The sequence below is a fragment of the Cinclus cinclus genome, chromosome 7 (assembly GCF_963662255.1).
Source record: "Cinclus cinclus chromosome 7, bCinCin1.1, whole genome shotgun sequence".
NCBI lineage: Eukaryota > Metazoa > Chordata > Aves > Passeriformes > Cinclidae > Cinclus > Cinclus cinclus.
Genome location: NC_085052.1, coordinates 22,688,081 through 22,709,688, shown reverse-complemented (window position 1 = coordinate 22,709,688; position 21,608 = coordinate 22,688,081). Strand labels below are relative to the sequence as shown.

The 21,608-nt window shown below is 38.2% G+C and overlaps 1 protein-coding gene across 11 annotated transcripts in view; it reads left to right on the top strand.

Moving 5' to 3' along the window:
- KCNMA1 (potassium calcium-activated channel subfamily M alpha 1) overlaps positions 1–21,608 on the top strand; it is a 427,658-nt gene that overhangs the window by 369,216 nt on the left and 36,834 nt on the right. For all 11 annotated transcript variants that reach the window (XM_062496670.1, XM_062496669.1, XM_062496668.1 and 8 more), the window contains 3 exons: positions 8,379–8,502; positions 11,414–11,638; positions 14,799–14,991. In XM_062496670.1, coding sequence (XP_062352654.1) covers positions 8,379–8,502; positions 11,414–11,638; positions 14,799–14,991 — 542 coding nt within the window. The remainder of the gene's footprint in view (positions 1–8,378; positions 8,503–11,413; positions 11,639–14,798; positions 14,992–21,608) is intronic.

The following is a 21,608-nucleotide window of genomic DNA, read 5'->3' as shown; positions in this document are numbered from 1 at the left end:
AAGGGGCCTGAGGAGCAAACAAATAGTTTGTCCCTGTCCACTCTGGATGTAGTGGTGTAGTTGACATAGGCCTCTAGACAAGTAGCATACTCAGCAAAGGGTCATTATCATTAGTGTCCCTGATCACATAAGAATCAGAGGCATCAGAGGACACTGGGTTTTCAGTGTGTTGCCAAGGAGAATTTCGTAAGCCTGAGGATTTTTTTTGATCGAGGATCTAAAATAATTCCCAACCAAACAATAAAACTTGCTCAGAAACTGTCAAGGCCCAGCTAAATGACACAGGAAAAAAGTGAGCTCTTTGGCATATGTTTCCAGAAGCCTAATGAGATTATTTATCTGAAGTTGAAGAGGAAACCTCCTGTCTTTTTTCCTGAAGTTGTATATAATATTTTAAGTATATGAACAATGGCTGTGCACATTTATCTCCTCATCCACCCACTAAGCCACATACACTTAAATGTACATACACATTTCTGCTAGTGCCACTCAGCATGAATTTGCATTGCCTCTGCCATTGTAGTGCTGCCCTTCCACGGACTGAAACTGTGAGCTTTCTGATAGAAACAAAAAAAGTGATGGTAGATCTAGGGAAGCATTTCTCAAGCCGAAACTGGTAAAATAAGTTGACTCTGATAATTTTCCATGACTGCCTTAAACATGAAGGTAAGGTTTCAGAAGGTGAAAGCCCCCTGATTAACCATAATAATGGTATCTCTCAGCCTTGGAAGTTTCCATTTTATACTCTTAGATTTACATCCAGAGTTTATGCAGCACTAATATGCAATAATAACCAAGCTGTAACCCAGCAGGTATATAATAACACAATTCACTTCTTGATTCTGTTTTACAAGTTCACTGTGACCAACATGAACAACAGGAGTAATTCAGTGATTACCATGCTGCCTTACACCAGGTTTTAACAGTATTATAGAATTAAATTATTTAAATGATAGGTGGTAGTACCTGTTAGCCTCCTGATTCTTGCTACCATTGTTAGACCAGGGACTGGTAGCTTTGGTTTCCTGTTTAATTTGTCTCCTTTCCATTTCTTTGTTGAAGGACTGGCTTCTTGATCTGAAGAATGGTATCCAGGTTTCAAAAAGACTAGTGGGCTGATGCTGGCTGATGCCAGACACCCACGAAAGATGTTCTCTCACTGCCCTCTACAGCTGGACAGGGGAGAGAAAATATAATAAAGGGTTCATGGGTTGAGATAATGTCAGAGACCACTCACAAAACAGACTTGCATTAGAGGTATCAATTGAATTTATTGTTAACAAAATTGGAGCAGGATAATGACAAGTATAAACAAACCTTAAAACATCTTTCCCCTACTTCTTCCTCCTTCCCAGCTCTACCTCCTCCCCCCAGAGGCGCAGAGAAATGAGGAGTGGGGCTTATGGTCAGTGATCACATGTCGTTTCTCCTGCGGCTCAGGGAGAGGAGTCCTTCCCTTTCTTCAGTGTGGGGTCCATCCCATGGGAGAGTTCTCCATACACTTCTCCAATCTGAGTCCATTCCACAGGCAGCAGTTCTGTGCAAGCTACTGCAACGTGGGTCAGTGTTCCACTGAGTGCAGTCCGTCAAGGTCAGGCTGCTCCAGCATGGGTCCTTCACAGGATCACAGGTCCTACCAGGAAACCTGCTCCAGTGTGGGCTCCTCTCTCCATGGATCTGCAGGTCCCTGCGAGGTGGCTGCTCCAGCATGGGCTTCCTGTGGGGTCCCAGCCTCCTCTCAGGCATCCAGACAGGGGATTCTCTGTGTCCCTGTGGACCTCCATGGGCTGCAGGGACGCATCCTGCTCCACCATGATCTTCACCATGGGCTGCAGGGGAACCTCAGCTCAGGTGCCTGGAGCACCTTCTGGCCCTCCTTCTCCTCTGCCCATGGTGTCTGCAGAGCTGTTCCTCTCAGATGTTCTCACCCTGCTCTTCTCTGGCCATATTATATCTGCACAATAACTTTTTTTCCTTGCTCTTAAATCTATTATAACAGGGCTGTTGCTATCATTTGTAATTGGCCCAGCCCTGGCTAGCAGCAGATCCATCCCAGAGCCCACTGACACTGGATTCTCTGGATGTGGAGGAAGCTTCTGGCAGTTTCTTACAGAAGCCACCCCTGTAGCCCCCTGGCTACCAAAAACCTGGCCATGCAAACCCAATGCAGTAGTTCTGTTATAAGCCATGAGAATAAGAACTGCATCAGATTTTTTTTAGGTTACTTGAAATCTTGCACAAGTCTTTTTGGGATGAGAGCAGGAAAGGAAAGGAGAATTATCCAGCAGAAGAAAAATACTATTTTTATAAAGTTCAGGGTAGGAGAAGATAGACTCAGATCAAGGCAATAGAAATAAAAAGCTCTTTAGCTATAAACTGGGTTTAAAGATAAAAAATGTATTCTTATAAATATTGACTGGCAACAGTGACAGCTTTTATCATAAGGTAATACACTTCATTTAAGTGACAAAAACACTCCTGTATTTTATGATGCCACTTAACTGTGCATTTATTTTTTACAAATGAGAAATTATTTTTCAGGTACATTCTCCTACCCCTCAAAGATTGCTAGTTCTGCCACTTTAGTAGGTCTAAATTGAAAATATTAAAAACAAAATTTGTGCCTTATCTCCCCTATTTAAATTGCTTATGCAAAAGTCTTGAAGTTAACTATTTTGTTACTTTTTTATGTGAGAGGCTTCATACTTCAGAAGCACATTTTGATCATGTATGTCCTTGGGTATGAAGATATTTTAAAAAGCAAGATTCTTACAGTAAACAGCTTTATATCAGTGTTCTTAGTAGTCTTGATAAATTAATGGGAAATCTTCAGTAAGGTTTCTGCGAATAATAAAACCAGCCACATCTGGGCAGAGCAAGAGGGGAGAAAGGGGAATTAACACTGTAGTTCAGCCCATAAATTGGACAAGGCACTAGGTACCAGCTGCTGTATTAGATACAGTCTTCTTCCTAGGTTTAGGGAAAAAGACAGTATGAGATTATAGTAATACTAGGATAGCTTCTGAATATGACAATGAAAGCATTTAGCAGTAAAATGCAGGTTTTCTTTCTCTTGTCACACTGGATTTTCTTCTCTAATGCCTGGTGCATCTGGGCATTGAATTTTTACAAATTTCGTTTCTAATTAACCTGTGAATGGGAAGATCAGTGAGAGAGTGTCATTAGTGTAACACACAGAGGCAACAAATCCTCATTACAACTTAATGCCATCCACACAGACCGCAGGGTCACAGGGAAGGGCTAATGGTAGCCGACAAATGTTGGGTGTATTAGTCACAAAACATTTGCTGAATTCCATCAGAATGTCGTGACAACCTTCATAGCTTGTCCCAGCGAGCTGCTAGAGTCAGTGGAGTTTTCCTGTGACAAGCCGTCACTCTATCTTGGTTGAGCTTTATAGCACCAGTCAAAGCAGTCACAGAAGATTGAAGTGACAGAGGCCCACTGAGTAAATAGTGAAACATGCAGCACATCATGAAATATTCAGCCAGGGTGTAAAAGCTCTAAATGCTTTTTCAATTATTAGCACCTGTACTGGCTGCATACATTTAACACTAACAGCATGTTAATTGCCACAATTTGTTAGGGTAGTTGTAGGAGAAATTTCAAAGGCAGGAGACATTCTTTAGCAAGTCTTCAATTCCCCTCTTACCTTCAGCAAACCCACTCCTTCCTCCTAAAATTAAGCATCTGTGTGCATACACTTGCTAAGACATACCACAAATCCATAAGTCAGGTATGAAAAGTCAAAGTTCCAGAACCACAAGGAGCATGTCTCTAAAGATCCTGAATCGTGTGCAGGAGACTGCTAAAAATCTTTTTGTGCACAAAATCCAGGTATGTCTACCTGAGAAAGGCACAACTGCAGACTCTAGCAGACACAGGTTAAAGAGGAGTAGTGTTTTATTCACGTGTGTTTTGTGTTGACTATATAAAGAGAATTTTATTGGAGGATAGAATAAAAAATGTCCAAGTCATTGTCTTACTAATGTGTAAAGACTAAAAGATTACAGTTTATTTTCATGCAACCCCAGGCTCTTCCCTGCTGGTCACACAGTATTCTTGTTCCCAGTGCTCAGCACACAGAGTAATTCCACTGCAAATCAGGGGGGGGTTGCTCTAGTTCTCAATTGCAAGAGGAAGAGACAAGCGTGACATCAGGGTATGTGTAACAGTTTAATGAGGCAGCCATATATTCCTGAATCCTCTTTTCGGTTCTTTCCATCCCCAGTCAGTACCCAAAAGTTTCAGACTCAAAACCTCAGATTTTGCAGTGGTTAGAACTGTGTGCTAGGGAAGCAGTGCTCTTTAAAATGTAATGTTGACTTCCTTGCCGTAGGTTTGCTGTAAATGGGTTTTATGGTTTTGCTTTAGGCTGTTGTCTTCCAGGCAGGCTTTTTTGGGTTTGCAGCTGTAGCGTGGCATTTAGCGTCGTTTTCAAGTTTAATTGCACATAAGTAGCATTATATGCTCTTCAAAACCTTGAAAAGATGGTATTTTGCTCTTCATTTTAAGTCACGTGTATGTAATATCTGCCATAAGAACCAGAGAAGCTATTTTTAAACGGGGGCTATGGATGAGGGAAAATTAAGCTTTGTTCCTTTCCTTCCATACGGACTTATACATGTCTTTTCCTAGCCAGAAGGACCAAATGCTTTGGTCATTGCGAGTCATAAAAACCAATATCTCAATTAAAACAAATACTAGGGGCTTAATTGACAGAAAGTGCTTTTCTTCCTATGGTTTGAATTCTTGAATCAGAGAACTTTGCAACCCGGGAGAACATAATGACTGCAGCATGAATATAAGCATTTCTGCAGTGACCTGCCAGTGTGACTCAAGCACAGCTTGACAAGGCCATCTTCAAGGATGAGGAGGCAGAGAGGCTCTAGAAACAATCAGTCTATGATTTGGCTGTAAGGGCAACAACTGTAAAGCTTTGTGTAATATAAATTTTAATGGGAAGAGGGTGTCCAAATGCCTTAGGCAGAGTTGACAGCTTTGGCCTCTTTGTGTGTCTATCTTAATTAATTTTTAGTATTTGCAAAACAGGTTTGATTCATCAGATTAATGAGGGGGTATATGTCTAAAGTAGCAATACTATTTTATAACTGTTCTGATCAATTCAGTTTTTAAATATTTCAGTCAGTGTATCTTCTGATACACTCAGTAACATCTGAGGACAAGGTTGGACCTAAGTAGAGAAGAGTTTCCAACATCCAGAGACATCTTCAGGGATCCCTTTTCTCAGAATGAAAGAACATTAATTAAGGAGGGATTGATATAATATCTTAGCCCAGAAGATTTAAATTTAATAAACACACAATAACTTCACATATTGTGAAACAGAATGTGACTGGTCATATCTCAGAGTCCTTCTCAGGCAATAATCCATTATCCTGGAGTAGAAATAGTACAATAATATCTCTTATCATGTTTTCATGTTGTGTGTCCCATCCTGTTTGCTTCCTTTAAGGTTCCCACTTGCTGTACTCCAAGAGGTAAATCAGAGTCTAAACACTTTATGATACTGCAAATAAATGCATGTATTGATTAAAAAAGAAAATCATAATTTGTTACCTAAAACTTCAACAGGGAGTTATATCTGATGATTCACATGCTTTGTTCTTCCCTCAACCCACTTATGTTTAAGACTAAAATATTCTAATAAATCCTTGGCAGAAGCCTCTTTGAATGTTACCTGTTAGGATGCAAAGCCCAAAAGAACTGTGCTGGGCTTTAAGCATTCACACTCTAAAGCTTGCCTCACACCTCAAGACAGTTGACCATAACTGGATGTCAGATATCTGATACCACCTGCTTTGTTATAACATTCCTTTCAATTTGTATAACTTTCGTGTTTGGGATTAGAGTATTGCTAAATACTCACTTGTGTTAAAACTTCAGATCATCTTAATTTAATAAATTAATTTTAAATCTCAGGGCAGAAAGGAAACACTGATTACAGAACTAGAATGTGGCATTTTTTAAAAACTGATGTATTATAGTTCCTCTGATGAGGGATAGGGGGGAAAGAAAATTCCTTCTTATATGTGCTTGATTTCTGAAAGAAAAAGAAGGTGATTTGACTGGTGAACTTTGCTTTTGAAAAGTGAACTTTTCAGTGCTCCTCTAGAAAAACTCATGAAGAAATCTTCTCTTAAAGCATTGGGCAAAGAAGCCCTAAACCCTGAAATAACTGAAAGAAAAACATTTCTCAGCGGAAACTCCTGAAGATTCCTAATCTTTTTGGCAAACTTTCTTATTTTGAAACATATGGCTAACACATTCCATTAGAGAAAATAGCTGGGACAGAGCACCACTGAAAGTTGTCTGAAGAGTAGTACAACCTTCACATGGAAGTGTGTTCATTGCTGCAGATCTTATTGTACCACCTGCAACTCTGAGCAGGCGAGGAATGCCCAGTGAGCAGCATCTCAGTCAGCTCTCAGGCAAAACTGCCATGGATGGAGGAAGAGAATGCAGTCTACATATTTTTTCTAGAAATTAAAAAAAAGCCAACAGAAAAAAACCAACAGGAAACTAAAACCAATCCCCCACAACAAACCTCTTTGATACAGCTTTTTAATCTCTGCTTTCTGCAAAGTAGGGAGCACACGTACGCCAAGGCCTGTCATTATTCAGCTTGGAGTAGGATCAGAGTCTCCAGACAGTCTGCTATGGCTCCTCCACTGCCAGTGGGTTACAGTGAAATGACTGAATTCTATGTCTATTGAGAGAATTGAAAACTTTGAAAACACAGTTTTTCTTTTTTCCAGATGACTCTGACTTGCATCTTTGCCATGTAGGGCACTGATTGTCCTAAAGCATCAGAACATTCTGGTTTAAATGGAACATTGCATTAATAGTTTCTCAACTTTTTTTGGAGCCACTTTCTTTGGAGTTGACCCTGTTAGAGTGAAATGCATGAGAATTTTCCACTGATTTCAATGGATCTGTAATCAGTGGCTATGAAATTATACTAATTAATCTCCCTGACTGAATTCAAGATCATACTTTTCATAGGAATGCAAGTGTTGTTTGTGGGTACTTAGCATACTGTGTTCCAGGTAAATTAACCTATACTCTGTAACTGTGTTCACAGTCTGCTTTAGCAGCCCATGCAGAAGACAGGATCTCACCACAGTGTGCTGTTCAAATGCTTTAAAAGCAGGAAATTTTCCTGTTTTAAGAGCTCAGACAATATAGGCATTTCTTTAGCAGGCTTCAAAGGGCAAACTGCTTTAAACACTGGATGATACCTGTCTCAGAGTACTTAGCATTTTCTCACATTGCAAATAGTTTCTTCTTTGAAATGTTGCAATTCTGTATCAATATAATTCAAGCATTCATTACAAAAACTTGAGGTAAAGACTGTAGCTTTCCAGACAAAGCACTATTAAATCATGCTAAATACAAGATTTTAGGGTCAGCTTACCCTGTATCTTGTGAATACGATGCTGTTAATGCTACTGTATAATGCAGTCACTTAGGGGTCTTCACCAGCATATGAGAGTGTTGGAGTCACTCAGTACTTAGCTTAATGTTTGATTTTAGCATATAAATTAAAGAACTCTATGTGTCTGTGCTTAGATGTAGCTATATAGCTGGAGAGCAAGTTCATAAAAATGTCTCTCATGCTTCTCCTTTGAGAAGCCTTGTGCTTTAAAATGTTGCAGCAGAAACACTTAGAAGGTTATCACAGGTAGAGTTGTCAGAGAAAATGGACATTGTTGTTTGGTATTAAAATCATGTATTCCAGATGTGGGCATTTGTTAGTCTGCTCTAAAATGACATACTGTTGAATCTTTAAAGGGCTTCAGTTTGGGAAAGCAAAATATGATTGGGCAAATTGCTAAAATATTTAAAGTGCAGCCTGTTAAAGCTTTTACTGTGAAGAGCATCACGTCAGAAGTTGTATGTGGTGAAAGCAAGTAATTGGCTTTCCATACTTATGCCAGTCAGTCAGCATGGGGCTCTGTTCCTATCCCTTCTACTTCATTGCAGGTGCCTATAGGAACTTCGATATGTATTTCAGAGGGGTGGGACTGGAAAGAAAAAAAAAAAAAAAAAACTTACATGGTTGTGATGGTGTCAGAAAACCCTACTTAAAATTAAATTCTTAGTGGTATAGAAGAGGACAGAAAGTCATTGAAACTGCACCCAACATTTAAAAATTAATTTTTTTTTATTATGCAGCTTTTGTTTACAAATGTCCTCATTGAAAGCATGTTAAAGTGTAAATACATTTCATTTTTTTACTTTAAACCCTCTTTGTACACAGCTCTTGGGATATCTTTCCATCCATAATTCATAGTATTTTCCATTTATGTTGTCCTCAACTTGTTTTTCCCCAGGCATGACCCCTTGTTAATTCCTGGCAACGAGCAGATTGACAATATGGATGCCAACGTGAAAAAATACGACTCTACAGGGATGTTTCATTGGTGTCCAGCCAAAGACATCGAAAAGGTCATTTTGGTAGGTATTGATGATAAGCTGTGTTTGAAAATAAGTTATTTAAACCATTGAACTGATGTCTAATGGATCAATAAGCTAGTCTCTACTGTCACAAAACCCAGTGTATTGAAATCAGGAGCAAGAGTGATGAAACCAAAGCTGGGATTTTGGTTAAAGAATTTTGATGGCATAAATCTTTATGCCCACTGCAACAATAAAAATTCATCCAGTATAGGGATTTTCTTTTTCATAAACTGAAATTTGCATGTTTGGTTTAACTCTTTAGAGAACTAAGGTTAGAAATACTTAAATTCTTACATACCCCACTTTTCTCTGCACAAGGCAGTAATGATTCTAACACGGGCAAGTGTTGTTTTGGCTTACCTGTTATTTATTGATGCTTTATTAATTATTGTTAATTGATTTTTTAAATGAACTTTGCTCTCTTAGAACTTCTCTCTCAATTCCAAGTATTTCAAGATGCCCAAATAGGCCAGAGCAAGTTGTGCTCCTACTCTGACTCTGGCATGTTGCAGTGAGCCCTGTCTATGTTTGTTTCATTTCTTTAACTGAGAAAACCATCAAACTGACTCAAGTCATTAAAAAAAATTAGGAGGCCTATCACAGTCTATTTTGAAAGTTTATGCCACTTGTGTTCATGTACTCATACCTAGGAGTAACAAGTAACTAACCCCAGTTCTCATATGCAAAACTGATTATATTTGAAATGAACTCCCTGGTGGATCTTCACTTTGTCGCACTTCATAAAGCTTTTCCCGAGCCTGCTCTCTTAGATTTTCCTGCACTGTGGCATGGTGTAACCAATGATGGTGACAGCCCAGTTATTATAGCAATCAGGGGTTAAAAGCTTGTCTCTAGTTCTCCTCAGGGGTTTCTGTAATAATTCTGACATTGCCTGGAATTGCAATATCAGTGTTTAAATAGTCAAGCAAGTAAATTCCAAGTTTTAGAGGTGGGGCTTTGAGATGGAGTTTGCCTGAATAGCTTTAAATAGTATCATTTATTTGTAATCAGCAAGCAAGAAGCCCTGCTGTACAATACTTAGTAATAGACAGAGATGGAAATCCACCTTTGTGCTGTAAACACATTTTATGTGACAAACTAAGTGTTGACCTACTTTGAAAAGTGTTCCTCCTCAAATGGTACTGGGGAGTGACTCAATCATCATCTTTGGTTATGCCATGTTAGTTTTTTTCCAGTACTAGCCTGTGAATCTGCAAGTCTGTCCAGGCTTTTTTTCTGCTTCATGCATCATCACCAATAAAGACACTGCCAGAAAAATGCTTCCCTACACCTTTTCAAACTCACAGTCCACAATTTATGTCTACAGTCATATCTATGCAAATTTAATGCTGTCCTTAGAGACCACACAAGTACAAATTAGTGCATAATTTGAAGATGATGGGATTTCCCAGGTTGTCTTCTAATTGATACTTGATGATGTCCTGTCAGAAAAGAATTAATTTTTCTGCCCATGGTCTGTTTTGGCTCTGTGACATTCCAGCAGTATCAGGTAGCAAGAAGGGATTTTTGCCATACATAGCTACATACAGATTTATGGCTGATTTATGGAGTTACGTTTTTTACGTGCTTGCTTTCAAGACTTGGTATGTAAATCTTGTAAAGTCTGAGTGTTCCAAACACATGGGCAGAGGCGTGGGACAACTTAGATGCTTCACTTGAGGATTCTCTCATGTTTTCTGCTGTTTGAAGGGCCAAGACGACTCTTGGTCAAACTGGATGGAAATCAATGTATTTGCCTGGAGAAACTGAAAGCTCATGCATTTTTAAACTGATGAGAAAACTTCTAATCAGAGTTCCCATTCTTCTGACATAGTGAGCATATCTGCTGCATATTACAATCTTAATTGTACACCACCATGCTTCTGTAATTTAGAAAAATTACATATACTGTGGATAAATGAGAGGGAAATTTTGGAGATCACCACTGTTTTAGTTTTGTTCATTGGCAAAACTTCTGTTTAAGGGTACAGAGTGTACAATTACTTGGCAATATGGTATCATGGTTCTCCAGCTACTTGACAGAGCACAACAATGCCAAGACTGGCTCCAGAAATTAAGGTCATTTTTAACATGTGGTCAGTCTTAACATTTAATCATCTTGGTGTTTGAGTTGCCTGCTTAACTGATCCCTGAACAATGCTGAAATTAGTGCAAAAAATTTATTCTTTCACTGAGACAAGAAGATAGTTCTCCATGAGACCTTTTTCCTCAGTAAGTAAAATTGGCCTGAAAATTTAGTATTAGTCAGTCACAAACTTGTGCTTTGATTTTGTCACTGAGAGAAGCTCTGTGGCATACAGCGGGCATCCATTGTAAAGCAGAGCAGTGTAGAGCATTTGTGGATTGCTTCTAAGGGAAACAGCAGCTTGTCCTTGAATAAGAGCTTTGACTCTTAAGAGACTATGGTCCTCAACTCACAAGACCTGGGTAATATCACAAAGCCCTACTAGTAACACTGGACACTCAACATCTTCCTTTTCAAATTGGCCATGGAAAAACCCAACTAGTGGTTTGTCAACTAAGGCATGACTTTGGGTGTCTTTTCTATAATCCTTCGCTAAACCCACAGTACTTTGTAACCAGCATAACAATCCACATGTATAGAAACTTGTACAGGACCAGAATTTGAGAATTTGGTCCAATACAATGTCTTCCCAAATGCCAGAGGATTTGCGAACAAGAACATTTTTTTTTTTCTGCTGAGCACATTTAATGAAATATAAATAAGGGTAAAATGAACAGCTGTTATAAAAATGCTTCTTTGTGCATGAACAGTATTGACAGTTGCATTTTTCCTGGTTTTAAACTCAGTATGTGATTTAAGATTCCCTTTGCTTCATTTTTCCCTTGTCTTTTTGTTTTCTTTTGTTTTGTTTGTGTTTTTTAGACTCGAAGTGAAGCAGCGATGACAGTTTTAAGTGGGCATGTAGTCGTTTGCATATTTGGGGATGTTAAATCTGCTTTGATTGGATTAAGAAATTTAGTGATGCCATTACGAGCCAGCAACTTTCACTACCATGAACTCAAGCACATTGTGTTTGTGGGTTCACTTGAATACCTGAGAAGGGAATGGGAGACACTGCATAACTTCCCCAAGGTTTCAATCTTGCCTGTAAGTTCAAAAGCCATATTATTGATACTTTGTTATTTAGGACACCAACTGGACAGATTCGTATTGACTTTGATCTTAGGCTTTTTTACTTTTGTCTACTTATAGGCCCGAGGACTTAGATTTTCCCTTTACTGTGTCTATGAAAACAGAGCCCTGTGAGACCTTATTAGCAGATATTTGCTGCAGTGTTTGGTTCCTCATCATCCTCATCGGATGAATTTCAGCTGCTATCAGATGTATTAACTGTGTTAGGTATTGAACATTCACTGTAGTGCCCTGCATGGAGCTCGTTCTGATGTTGTGATTTCCCTGGCAAAAGGACAATAGTATTTTATGATATTATTTATGTTTTTATACCCACAAAACCTTTGAAAAAATGATTGTTACTCTGTCTACATAGTATTTATATGTATTCATAAAGACTTTATGTGGATTGGCCTGCTTTATAAGCAGCACTACCCTGGCATTTCAGCTGAGAGTCCTGTATGGAAGTACAGCAAAACCCTGACCCTTTTTAAATCAGTGAAAAGCTCCTATTGATCTTAGGGGGCACAGCCACTAAAACTGCAGAGGTCCTTTTTCTCCTAGATATCATTATGATTCACTCGTATGACCAAAATGTAGAATCAAGAGCTCCAGGACTAACAAATCAAGCCCTCCAAGCCGGTGATCTTAGGGGGCCATAGCAATAAAGACCATGTGGGAGTTCATGGTATAAGTATCAAAGAAAAGGCTCAGCATGTTATATAGTGAAGTTAGTTTAAATGTATTTTTAAGAATGAAAAATTATGAGTTTGCTAGTTCTTAATAATTTCATTTCAGCAGTTGAATAAGTCAGTGATGGATGTAACTTTAACACAATAATTGGGAAAATAGCTGTAGAATGAAAGGACTCTCTTTGCTTTTTGATTAATTCAGACTGTAGGTCTTCGTTACTGTAAATGCAGTTTTAGTGTTAGCCCTTGGCATTTTTCTGTAACCTGATACAACAGATGGTGTCACAAGATTCTCTGCTGTCACAAAAATGGTGTCAGTATCAGATTTGGTCAGTTAATATCCTTCTCTTTCTGCCAATTCCTTTTAATTCCAGTCACTATGAAGGCTAAAGACTAGGGAATCAGAATTAAAATGATAATACTGTTCAACTGTTGAGCAGAATAGAATCCTGTTACTGCTTCCAGTATATAATGTGTATCTATTATAATGTGTTTTTGAAAAAGTTTTGATTCTGAATTCTGAAGAGACATAAAGAAATGTACACCAGCTTTACTTCTCCCAGTTTACACCAAAATTCAGAAAAGCTTTATATTAATTTTTGTTTAAGCAGCTTAAACAGTTAGTTGATGCAGCTTTAAAAGGATAGAATTGTATAATGGAATCATATCTGACATAGTAATTTAGGGTGCTGAAGGCCACACAGACTTCATTACTGTTTCTTCCACTTCTTTTTCCTCAGCCTATCTGGTTCAAAATGGTGATATAAAATTAAAAATAGCAGCAATTTTCTGATCTAATTATACCAATTTAAAAATGTACTTAATTTTCTGAGATTATACTTGTAGGAACCTGTTAAAGGGAGGCCAATTTCATACTTCTCTGTGCTTTGGTTCACAAGGTAAACCTTGCTGCTGATATCTGATGGAGATGTGGTTACAGCTGAATATAAAAACATTTGTTCTGGTTCAAAAACAAAAAAGTGGAATTTAAAGTCTATATTAAAAGAGGCCTTCAAGCTGCTAAGTAAACTCTTAAAAAGTAGGCAAATGCCAATTTTAAATATCCTCAGGCAGCCTTAATTCTGTCCCTTTGCATAAAATCATTAGGACTGAGCCTTTAATTAATTACGTGATTGCATATTATTTTTCCCCACAGGAATCCTGCTTCACTTGGTGCACAGTGCAGGCACAAAGGGCAGGATTATGGTGGCTGAAATAATCATATTCTAACTTTGGAGCTGTTTATAATGAAATCGTATCTGTTGGATACATACTGTTTTTCACAAGGTTTCATGCCTCAAATTATTGAAAGTTATATGGAATAATTAAGCTGGCAAACACTCAATAAGAATTGAGCTCTTCCTTCACTGTGTGCACTTTAAATTCACTCCTGCATTGAGTACTCTCTGTGGAGTTCAAGATACTCACTGTGAATGATCAGGAGATGAAAGATTATGATCTTGACTTGATTTTAGGAAAGTCACTGTATGACACTGGGACATTTATGTCTCCTCATCACTGGGGTCTTTGGGTACCAAACCATGTGAAGCAGCAGAGTAGAATCTAGTTTCCATTCAAAAAAAGTGGTGTATTTCATGGACCTTGCAGCCCCTGTGATGTAGCCTTAATATTCTGTAACTATTCTGTAACTGCACTTGTGGACTGTTGAATGTGAAAGGCAAGTGTAATTTTAAACAAAAAATATCACGTTAAGTGTCATATCTTCGCTTTGTTAGCTATGAAAAAAAAATCCACAGGCCACCACAGCATATAATTTTAATGATTCCGTTCTCTGATTGAGGATTGTGGAACAGGGAATGTTGCACAAGTTGTGCCTGTTGGGATAAAGCCCTGTTTTTGTTTCAAAGGGTTTAATCACACAGCTTTGAAGCTCAGTGTGTTTTCCTTCTAGAAGCACCAAAAGCGTGCTTTGAAAAGGATTAACCTTTTCTGTGTATTGCTTTAGGTAGAAAAAATAGCTCTGCCCTGATTGCATTTCAAATGTGCAGGACACGTAATGCTTTCCTGTTTAAATTGCTGTTCTTTTGCCCAAGACCGTTGTGACTTGGTAGTAGATAAATAGACATTTAAAACACCCCCCTTGTTATATTCAGAGAGCCAGAGGTTGCCACATGATAGCAGCTTAAATCAAGACAATTTCAAGTCACCGATGAGATGTAGAATGCTGGCATTATTCCTGTTTCTTGTTTGTTAGTAATAGCTTGACTGAGTATTGAGACTGAACCTAAAATGCTGCCATCAGCACCAACTACCCTTTAGATTAGCACACATCTCCTATTCCCTGGCACATAGTTAGACCAGCTTAATGTCAGAGCATAAAAAGATACTTGTTAAATAATTTCCCAAAGCTCCTTCTCAATCTTTAATTTGTTTTTCTTTTTTTCCCTCTCCTCCACCCCATTTTTTTTTTCCCTGTGCCGAAGGGTACGCCATTAAGTCGGGCTGATTTAAGGGCTGTCAACATCAACCTCTGCGACATGTGCGTTATCCTGTCAGCCAATCAGAATAATATTGATGATGCTTCGCTGCAGGACAAGGAATGCATCTTGGCGTCACTCAACATCAAATCTATGCAGTTTGATGACAGCATTGGGGTCTTGCAGGCTAATTCCCAAGGTAAGGACTGCCCTATAATACTTCTCTGCAGTGCCTACAGGGGACAGGACCTGGCAGGAAGAATATCCCTCACTCAGTAATTCAAAGAGCCCTACATCAGCTCGCTTGACAGTTAAACCTGCTGATTGGTATGATGGCTTTTAAAGGGACAGTCACATAGTTTCTCTGCTACATCACAAAGCAGATCTTCTAGAGGAAAAATGAATGAACATGAAGCTGGCATTTTTTCTCATTTTAAAATTTTCCTAGATAATGTATAAAATTCTCACTGTGGCTTCCTTTGCAGGGTGAGTTGCTGTTATATAACCAGTGGTAACTTGCAGTTATTCTTTGGAATACCTGAAGTTTCTGTCTAACAAAATTTCTTTTTATGTAAAACACACTGAAACTACAGAGAAAATACAAGTTTAGCACAAGCCAAAAAGTAAAACAAAAAGAACAAGAACTTTAAATTTTCTTTACATCTTTGGCACCTTCTTGCTAAAGAAGCCACTGAAAATTAACTCAAAGCTGATTTCTTCCCATGGTTTGACGTGTACTCATCCCATTTAAGGACGTTGAACAAAATATTTCAGTCTTTCCTGAGAGTAGGGGACTGATTCATAGGTAGCCAAAGGCTATTTTACACCATCTGTGCCTGTGCAAAGCAGCTGCAAAGCAGTCATAAGCACCCTGGCAAAGACCATCAGTGTAAAAACAATCATCTTCCCATCCCTGAAGGGTCTTGCAGCTTATGCAGCTGAAGTCCTACCTTTGATAAACCTATTAACTGCAGCAGTAAATATTCCCTCTGGATCTAGTTCTGCTGTAAATGTAGGTGGAAAGGATTGTGCTGTGGTCTGCAGTTTCCCTGTGAGCCTGATCTAGAGATAGTTTTCCCTCAAGGACTGTGAGAACTAAGATTAAGTTCAGGTTTTCATCTTTACACTCTAATCAGGAAATAGGAATTATGTGCCAAAAATCAGAGGCTGCAGTGTAACTTCTTGAATATAGAAATTTGAACATAGAAAATTATTTTCTTGGAATCAGCAATAAAATAGTGGAATTTAATACTGGAATTAAATGTACCAGGAAGCTAAAAGTTTGATGTTTTCAAAGTCAAATTGGACAGTTTTCTGGATAAAAAGTAGATTTAGAGAAGAAAGGGAAGAAACTGATTATTTTTAATCCCATGAGTGTTAAAAGTTTCAAATCCGTGGTCTGGAAACAACACAACGATATTTTAGAGTTCTTTCTTCATAAATCTGTGAGACCGACTTGCTCACATTCTGATAGCTTCCATCATGATTAGGAAACTCATTGCAGAAGTGGAAGACAGGCATAGATGTTGCTGGTTTAGACCTGGGATTTGAAATCTGTATCTCAAAACTCAATCTGTACCAGGCTAATGGCTATTCTTTGGTGAATCTCTCTCAGTCTCCTATCATACACATAATTAAATTAGTCAGGGGTCTCTTCTTGAGCACAAAGAGTCTGAGAGAATTTTCTGCCTTTGCTCCCAAGTTAGAGACATTTCCAGCACTTGCCTGTTGTATTTCACCTCTGGGAGTACACGGGGTCAGAGCATCCCTCAGTGAGGATGGAGCACCTGTCAATATCCTGTATTGTGCACCACACCAACGCCTGTCATTTTTCACTCTCCATCCTTGGAGGTATTCAAGACCTGACTGCATAAAGCTCAAAGAAGCTGATCTGACCTCATAGTTGACCCTGCTTAGAGCAGGAACTCAGAGCAGAGACCCTCTGTTGTCCCTTCCAGACTGAATTGTTCTCTGGCTCTCTCATACCCAGGTTGCTCTACAGCAATAGCCCCTGTAGGTCAGGAAGTGTACGCTGGCTGAAGTCCAGATCCCTTTAGCCCTTTTAAATATTGCTGAAGCAGAGGAACAATAGGTGAGCACATTCCATTTTTTGACATTTCTTCAGGTAAATACCAGCATGTTAAAAAATAAAAGGTGACTCTTTCCATAGCTGTTCTGGGGAAACAGGGCATAACATAAGGCAGGTAACCAGCAGCCTATTTTAATTGGGAGCACTGAATAAGAAGGGGTTCTTGCAATCCCAGTTGCTTCAGAAAATAATTATCTTCACAGTAAATTCTCTGTTTATGAAATCCACAACTCGTGAATTGGTTGCATTCCTTTCAATGCAGTAGATTTTCATGAAAGACCTTGAATAAAATGATTAGATTGTCAGAAGCAGTTAGATCAGTAAATAGCACAAACTTTACTGGAAATTATATGCAATGTGACATTTTTGCCAGTGAAATGCAGCTTTTAACATACGGTGGACACAACTATCATGACAATTACATAAACTGGGTGATTCAACTTTTGCTGGTCAACAAGCAGTGTATTAGAACAAACTCACAGATTCTTACTGGCAATTAAGTACCTTTATTTACAGAGCAAGTTGTCATTTTACTTTCGTGTATTGCTTGACATACTTATCCTTAACACAGTGGCTGGTGCAAACTTCCAGTGTTGCCAGTCTTGAGATTTTTCTAGATCTTACTGTATGATTTTGAATTAAGACATCCTCATCAACATCATGCTTCAGATCTTCTGTGTTGTTCTTTTATGTTACTTCTGTTACTGATCATCAGAAACACCAACATTAGAAAATCTGGAGGTGTGGGAGGTCAGTTGATCTGTGGCAGGGTGTTGAAAAGAGAAGAACTAAAACAAAATATGTGAGCAGTCTAAGAAATGTATGGGCTGAGCTTCAAGATTTTTAGTGAGGGATTTAGCAGTATGACCTTACCCTTGCTATTCTGAGTGAATAAACAGTATTATATATGTATAGTTGTGTAGTCACTAAGCAGTGGAATCTCATATGAAAACCGGATATATAATTTAGGTTTACATTTCTGGAAAAAAATACAATCATTTAATTGATAGGTTATTGAATATGTAAGGATCTTTCTAGTTTGAGTCTGTGATTATTTCATTTCAGCTTTAGGAAAAAGATGACACCAGTACAAGAAGGGTGCCATAAAACCAGGATGCAATTTTTTTAAACCATCATAATCGTTGGCAACTGTTGAAGTACAGGGCTATATCTATAACTCCTTTGCTTTTAGTTGCTAGTAGGAAAAGAATCCACAAATTTTGGGATTTCATAGCCTTTTTTCCTAGAGCTTCATCCCCATCACCTGCTTTAACACCAAAGTCACTCTCAGTCCTAGGCTTACAGAGACCCATCAGTAGCCAGCCCTCTTTATCCATCCAAACATGTCCTTTCCAGCCAGGGACATAGCTTTGAAACGGAACCCAGGTGCAATCCGAGAGGAAAGTTCCTGTAGAAGGAACAGGTGGGTGGACATGGGACAGCAAACATTGCTGAAAGGGAAATCTCTACAACAATAGGGCTAGCAATTCCATGGATTAAGTTAACTGCTGAAAAATCAGATCTCAGTTAATCTGGTTTGCATCAACAAAGGATTTTCTCATTACTGGTTCAAGATGAACATAAAACACACACAGCCATTCTCATACAGGAACGAAGTACTGGATAGTACTTATGGTGTTAAAAATATCCCCTGGTTTTGAACTGGTTAACAGTGATTATCTGGACCTTCCATAAGTACTGCTGCAGGATTTTTGTCCTCTGGCTTGCCTATCTTGGGTTGGAACTTATCCGGCCAGAATTGCATCTTATCCAGGCACAGTGCTCTGCCTCAACCTTCCACAGAAGAAAAATCAACTCAAAGTTCCAAGACACAGGAAAAAAATAATAATCTGGACCAGAGCTACAAATGACCTGGCATATCCAGAGGGGATGGCAGTAAACTATCTAAGTTGTCAAATCTATGTTCATCATCAGCTGTCTGGAAGCATACGACCAAACGCATGGCTACGCAGAACTGTGTGTGCAAACAAGCTGTCTTCCTTAGGAAGGAAAGCTTACTAACAGTTCTGAAAGGATTTTCTGGTCTCCTTTACATAAAATGTGTACTTCTACTCAAAAAGAACAAGAAGGTCTTTCAAATTAAACCTGTGCTGTTTGAAGCTCTCATGTTGAAAGTGTTTTCAGGGCTGTCTGCATTGATCTTTTCAAAACTGACTGGGCAGCTCCCTAGGTTTGCTAGAGGTCAGGGCTGCGGACTCTAATGTCCTGAAAATGGGCTTTTGGAAATCATCAGGGCAGTTTATTGCCTTTGGGAGACCTAGAACCTAGATTCCAAGGACAGAAAGGCCAAAGTGTATCCCACTGAAGCTGCAGAAAACTAGTTTCACTAAGATACCTCAGATTTTGAAGTTCAGAATGCTGTAAAGTGGGACCTTGACCCACCTCTTCACAAAATTATTTATAAACTCAACCAAATGCTTTATTTATGAACAGGAAAGGTTGTGCTTGTCTTGATTTCCTCTTACAGATCTTGACTGATTGTCTTCCTAGAAAGAGCTGTAAAGAGGTGTGTGGTTTTGTTGGAGAGAAAGGTCATCCCTGGGTATTGGAGATTGGTTTTTGTTGTCCTTTCTGTTTCTCATTCTGTTCCCTCAAACAGAAATTGAGATTATTTCATCAAGAAGTATTTTGGAGAGCAGACCAGAGAATATTAGATTCATAGTCATAGCACATGCTCCTCAGCCATAACATTTTTCCAAAGCACCCAGGAGGACTGAGTATGTGATGGGTTCTGCCCTGACTGTCAAGCTGGGAGACCTCCAGTAATTTTCCTTCCCTTCATTTTGTTGACATTTCTATCCTTTCTTCTTCAAGTATCATCTATTGACTATCCCCTTTTAGTTTTTCATGTTTCTTTTATTTTTTCTTAGAGTCCTACTTTGTGGGAATTTTACTTGTTATTTTATCCACCAGATGAACATGGCCCAACACAAAATATTTATCTTCAGTTGTAACTAAAGCTGCTATTTGGCTTTCTTCCCAAAACCCAGAAAGACAATTATACCTAACTGTTTAGAGATTTATAAATACTGTACCAAAGTAGCCTCTGGGTAGTAACTTTAGATATCCAACTCAATAATTTTCTTTTATTGGATAGTGATTTAGCGCTTATTTTGAGTCTTATATAATAAGAGCAGTACATTTCATTAAAAAACACTTACTAAACAATAAAGAAAAGTGATCTTATAGCTCCAAGCAGGTCTAAAGTACAGAAAGGGGAGGCTGTGTAGTAACATTTTGTCCATAGACATTCTAAGACCGATCACAGTACAGCAGTGTAGATGTATTTCAGCAAAGTAACAATTGCAGCTGTTTTCTGAATGACTTCAACTTATGAGAATTTTCCCTAGGAACACTATTTCAACACATGAGAGATCTTTTTAGGGCCTTCATTTACTGTTCTCATAATAGATCCTCCAACAAGAAAGAATAAAGAGAAAAACATGAAGATTGGATGAACTCCTGGGTAATACATTTCATACATCCTGGCAGGATTCTTCTGGGGAAAATCCTATAAAATCAAGTAAACATACTCAGAATATTACACACTGACTTTCAAGTGTAACAGATTGCCCAAAGTAAAACAGCCCTGTACAAGTTTCATTTCATTTGATTCAGTTCCTTCAAAAATCACTTATGACTTCATTGTCACCTTTTGTTGGAGCTGTCCTAAACTTTGATTGAAAGGACAGAAACAACCACAGGGATTCATAAGATTTATTTCACAATGGGATCATTAATTCTTACATCATTGCAAAGTTTTATGAACTTAGTCTCACTATTTGCTGCAAGAAATTTGTTAACTAAAATGAATTTGAGATCCGTTTTCCATTGTGCTTGCAGATGATATGTACTCTTCCACCTCTACTGACCAATAAATCTTGATTGCTTTATCTCTGAAATGTTTGCAAAAGGCAGAACAACCATGTTATAGGGATTGAAAATGAGAGAAAAATCTTAAATAAGGGGAAAGTATAAATACTGTTTGAAGTGCTTTGTTAGCAAAGTTTTTGTGCCATTTTCAGAGATTATTGTATTTTAATGCTGTTAGAAACCGTATTCTAATGCTGTTAGAGAAAACTTTTTATAAATTCAAAGCAATAGCTTTATTCCTGAAGGGGGGGGGTTTAGTGAATGTTGAATCTTAGTTCTCTTATTTTATTGTCATAAGGTTTAAAGTTTATATTTCAGAATATAGGTTTGGATAATCATAGATGAAGTTAATTTTTAGATTTTTATGGAATTCAATATTCTGTGACAACTGCAGCACTATTTCCTGTTTAATTTGTTGTATTTCATGAAAACGTAGGAATAAAGAGCCTTGGTTTCAAATACAGAAAATCAAACTCTGTTTAGCTGCACTAAAAAATTGCAGAATTTAAGGAGCTACTTAACCACCTCAGGAAAGCTTATAAGTAAATGTAGAATGTTAAATGTAATATTAAAAATAAATAAATGAATAGTGCTGGCTGAAAGTGAAAGCTTTGGGGTAGTTTTAAAAATGTCAGAGTGAGCTGTAACATTAGCTTTATTCTTTTCAACACTTAGATTCCTGTGTGTAGTTGTATATCACTGTCTTTTAGACTGCAGAATGCTTGTTAAACCTAAAGCTAGCTCATGATTACCTAGTTCACACAGATGTTTTGAAAGATATTCTCCAAGACAATATCAGTCCTACCAGTCACATTTTCAAAAATTATTTTTTT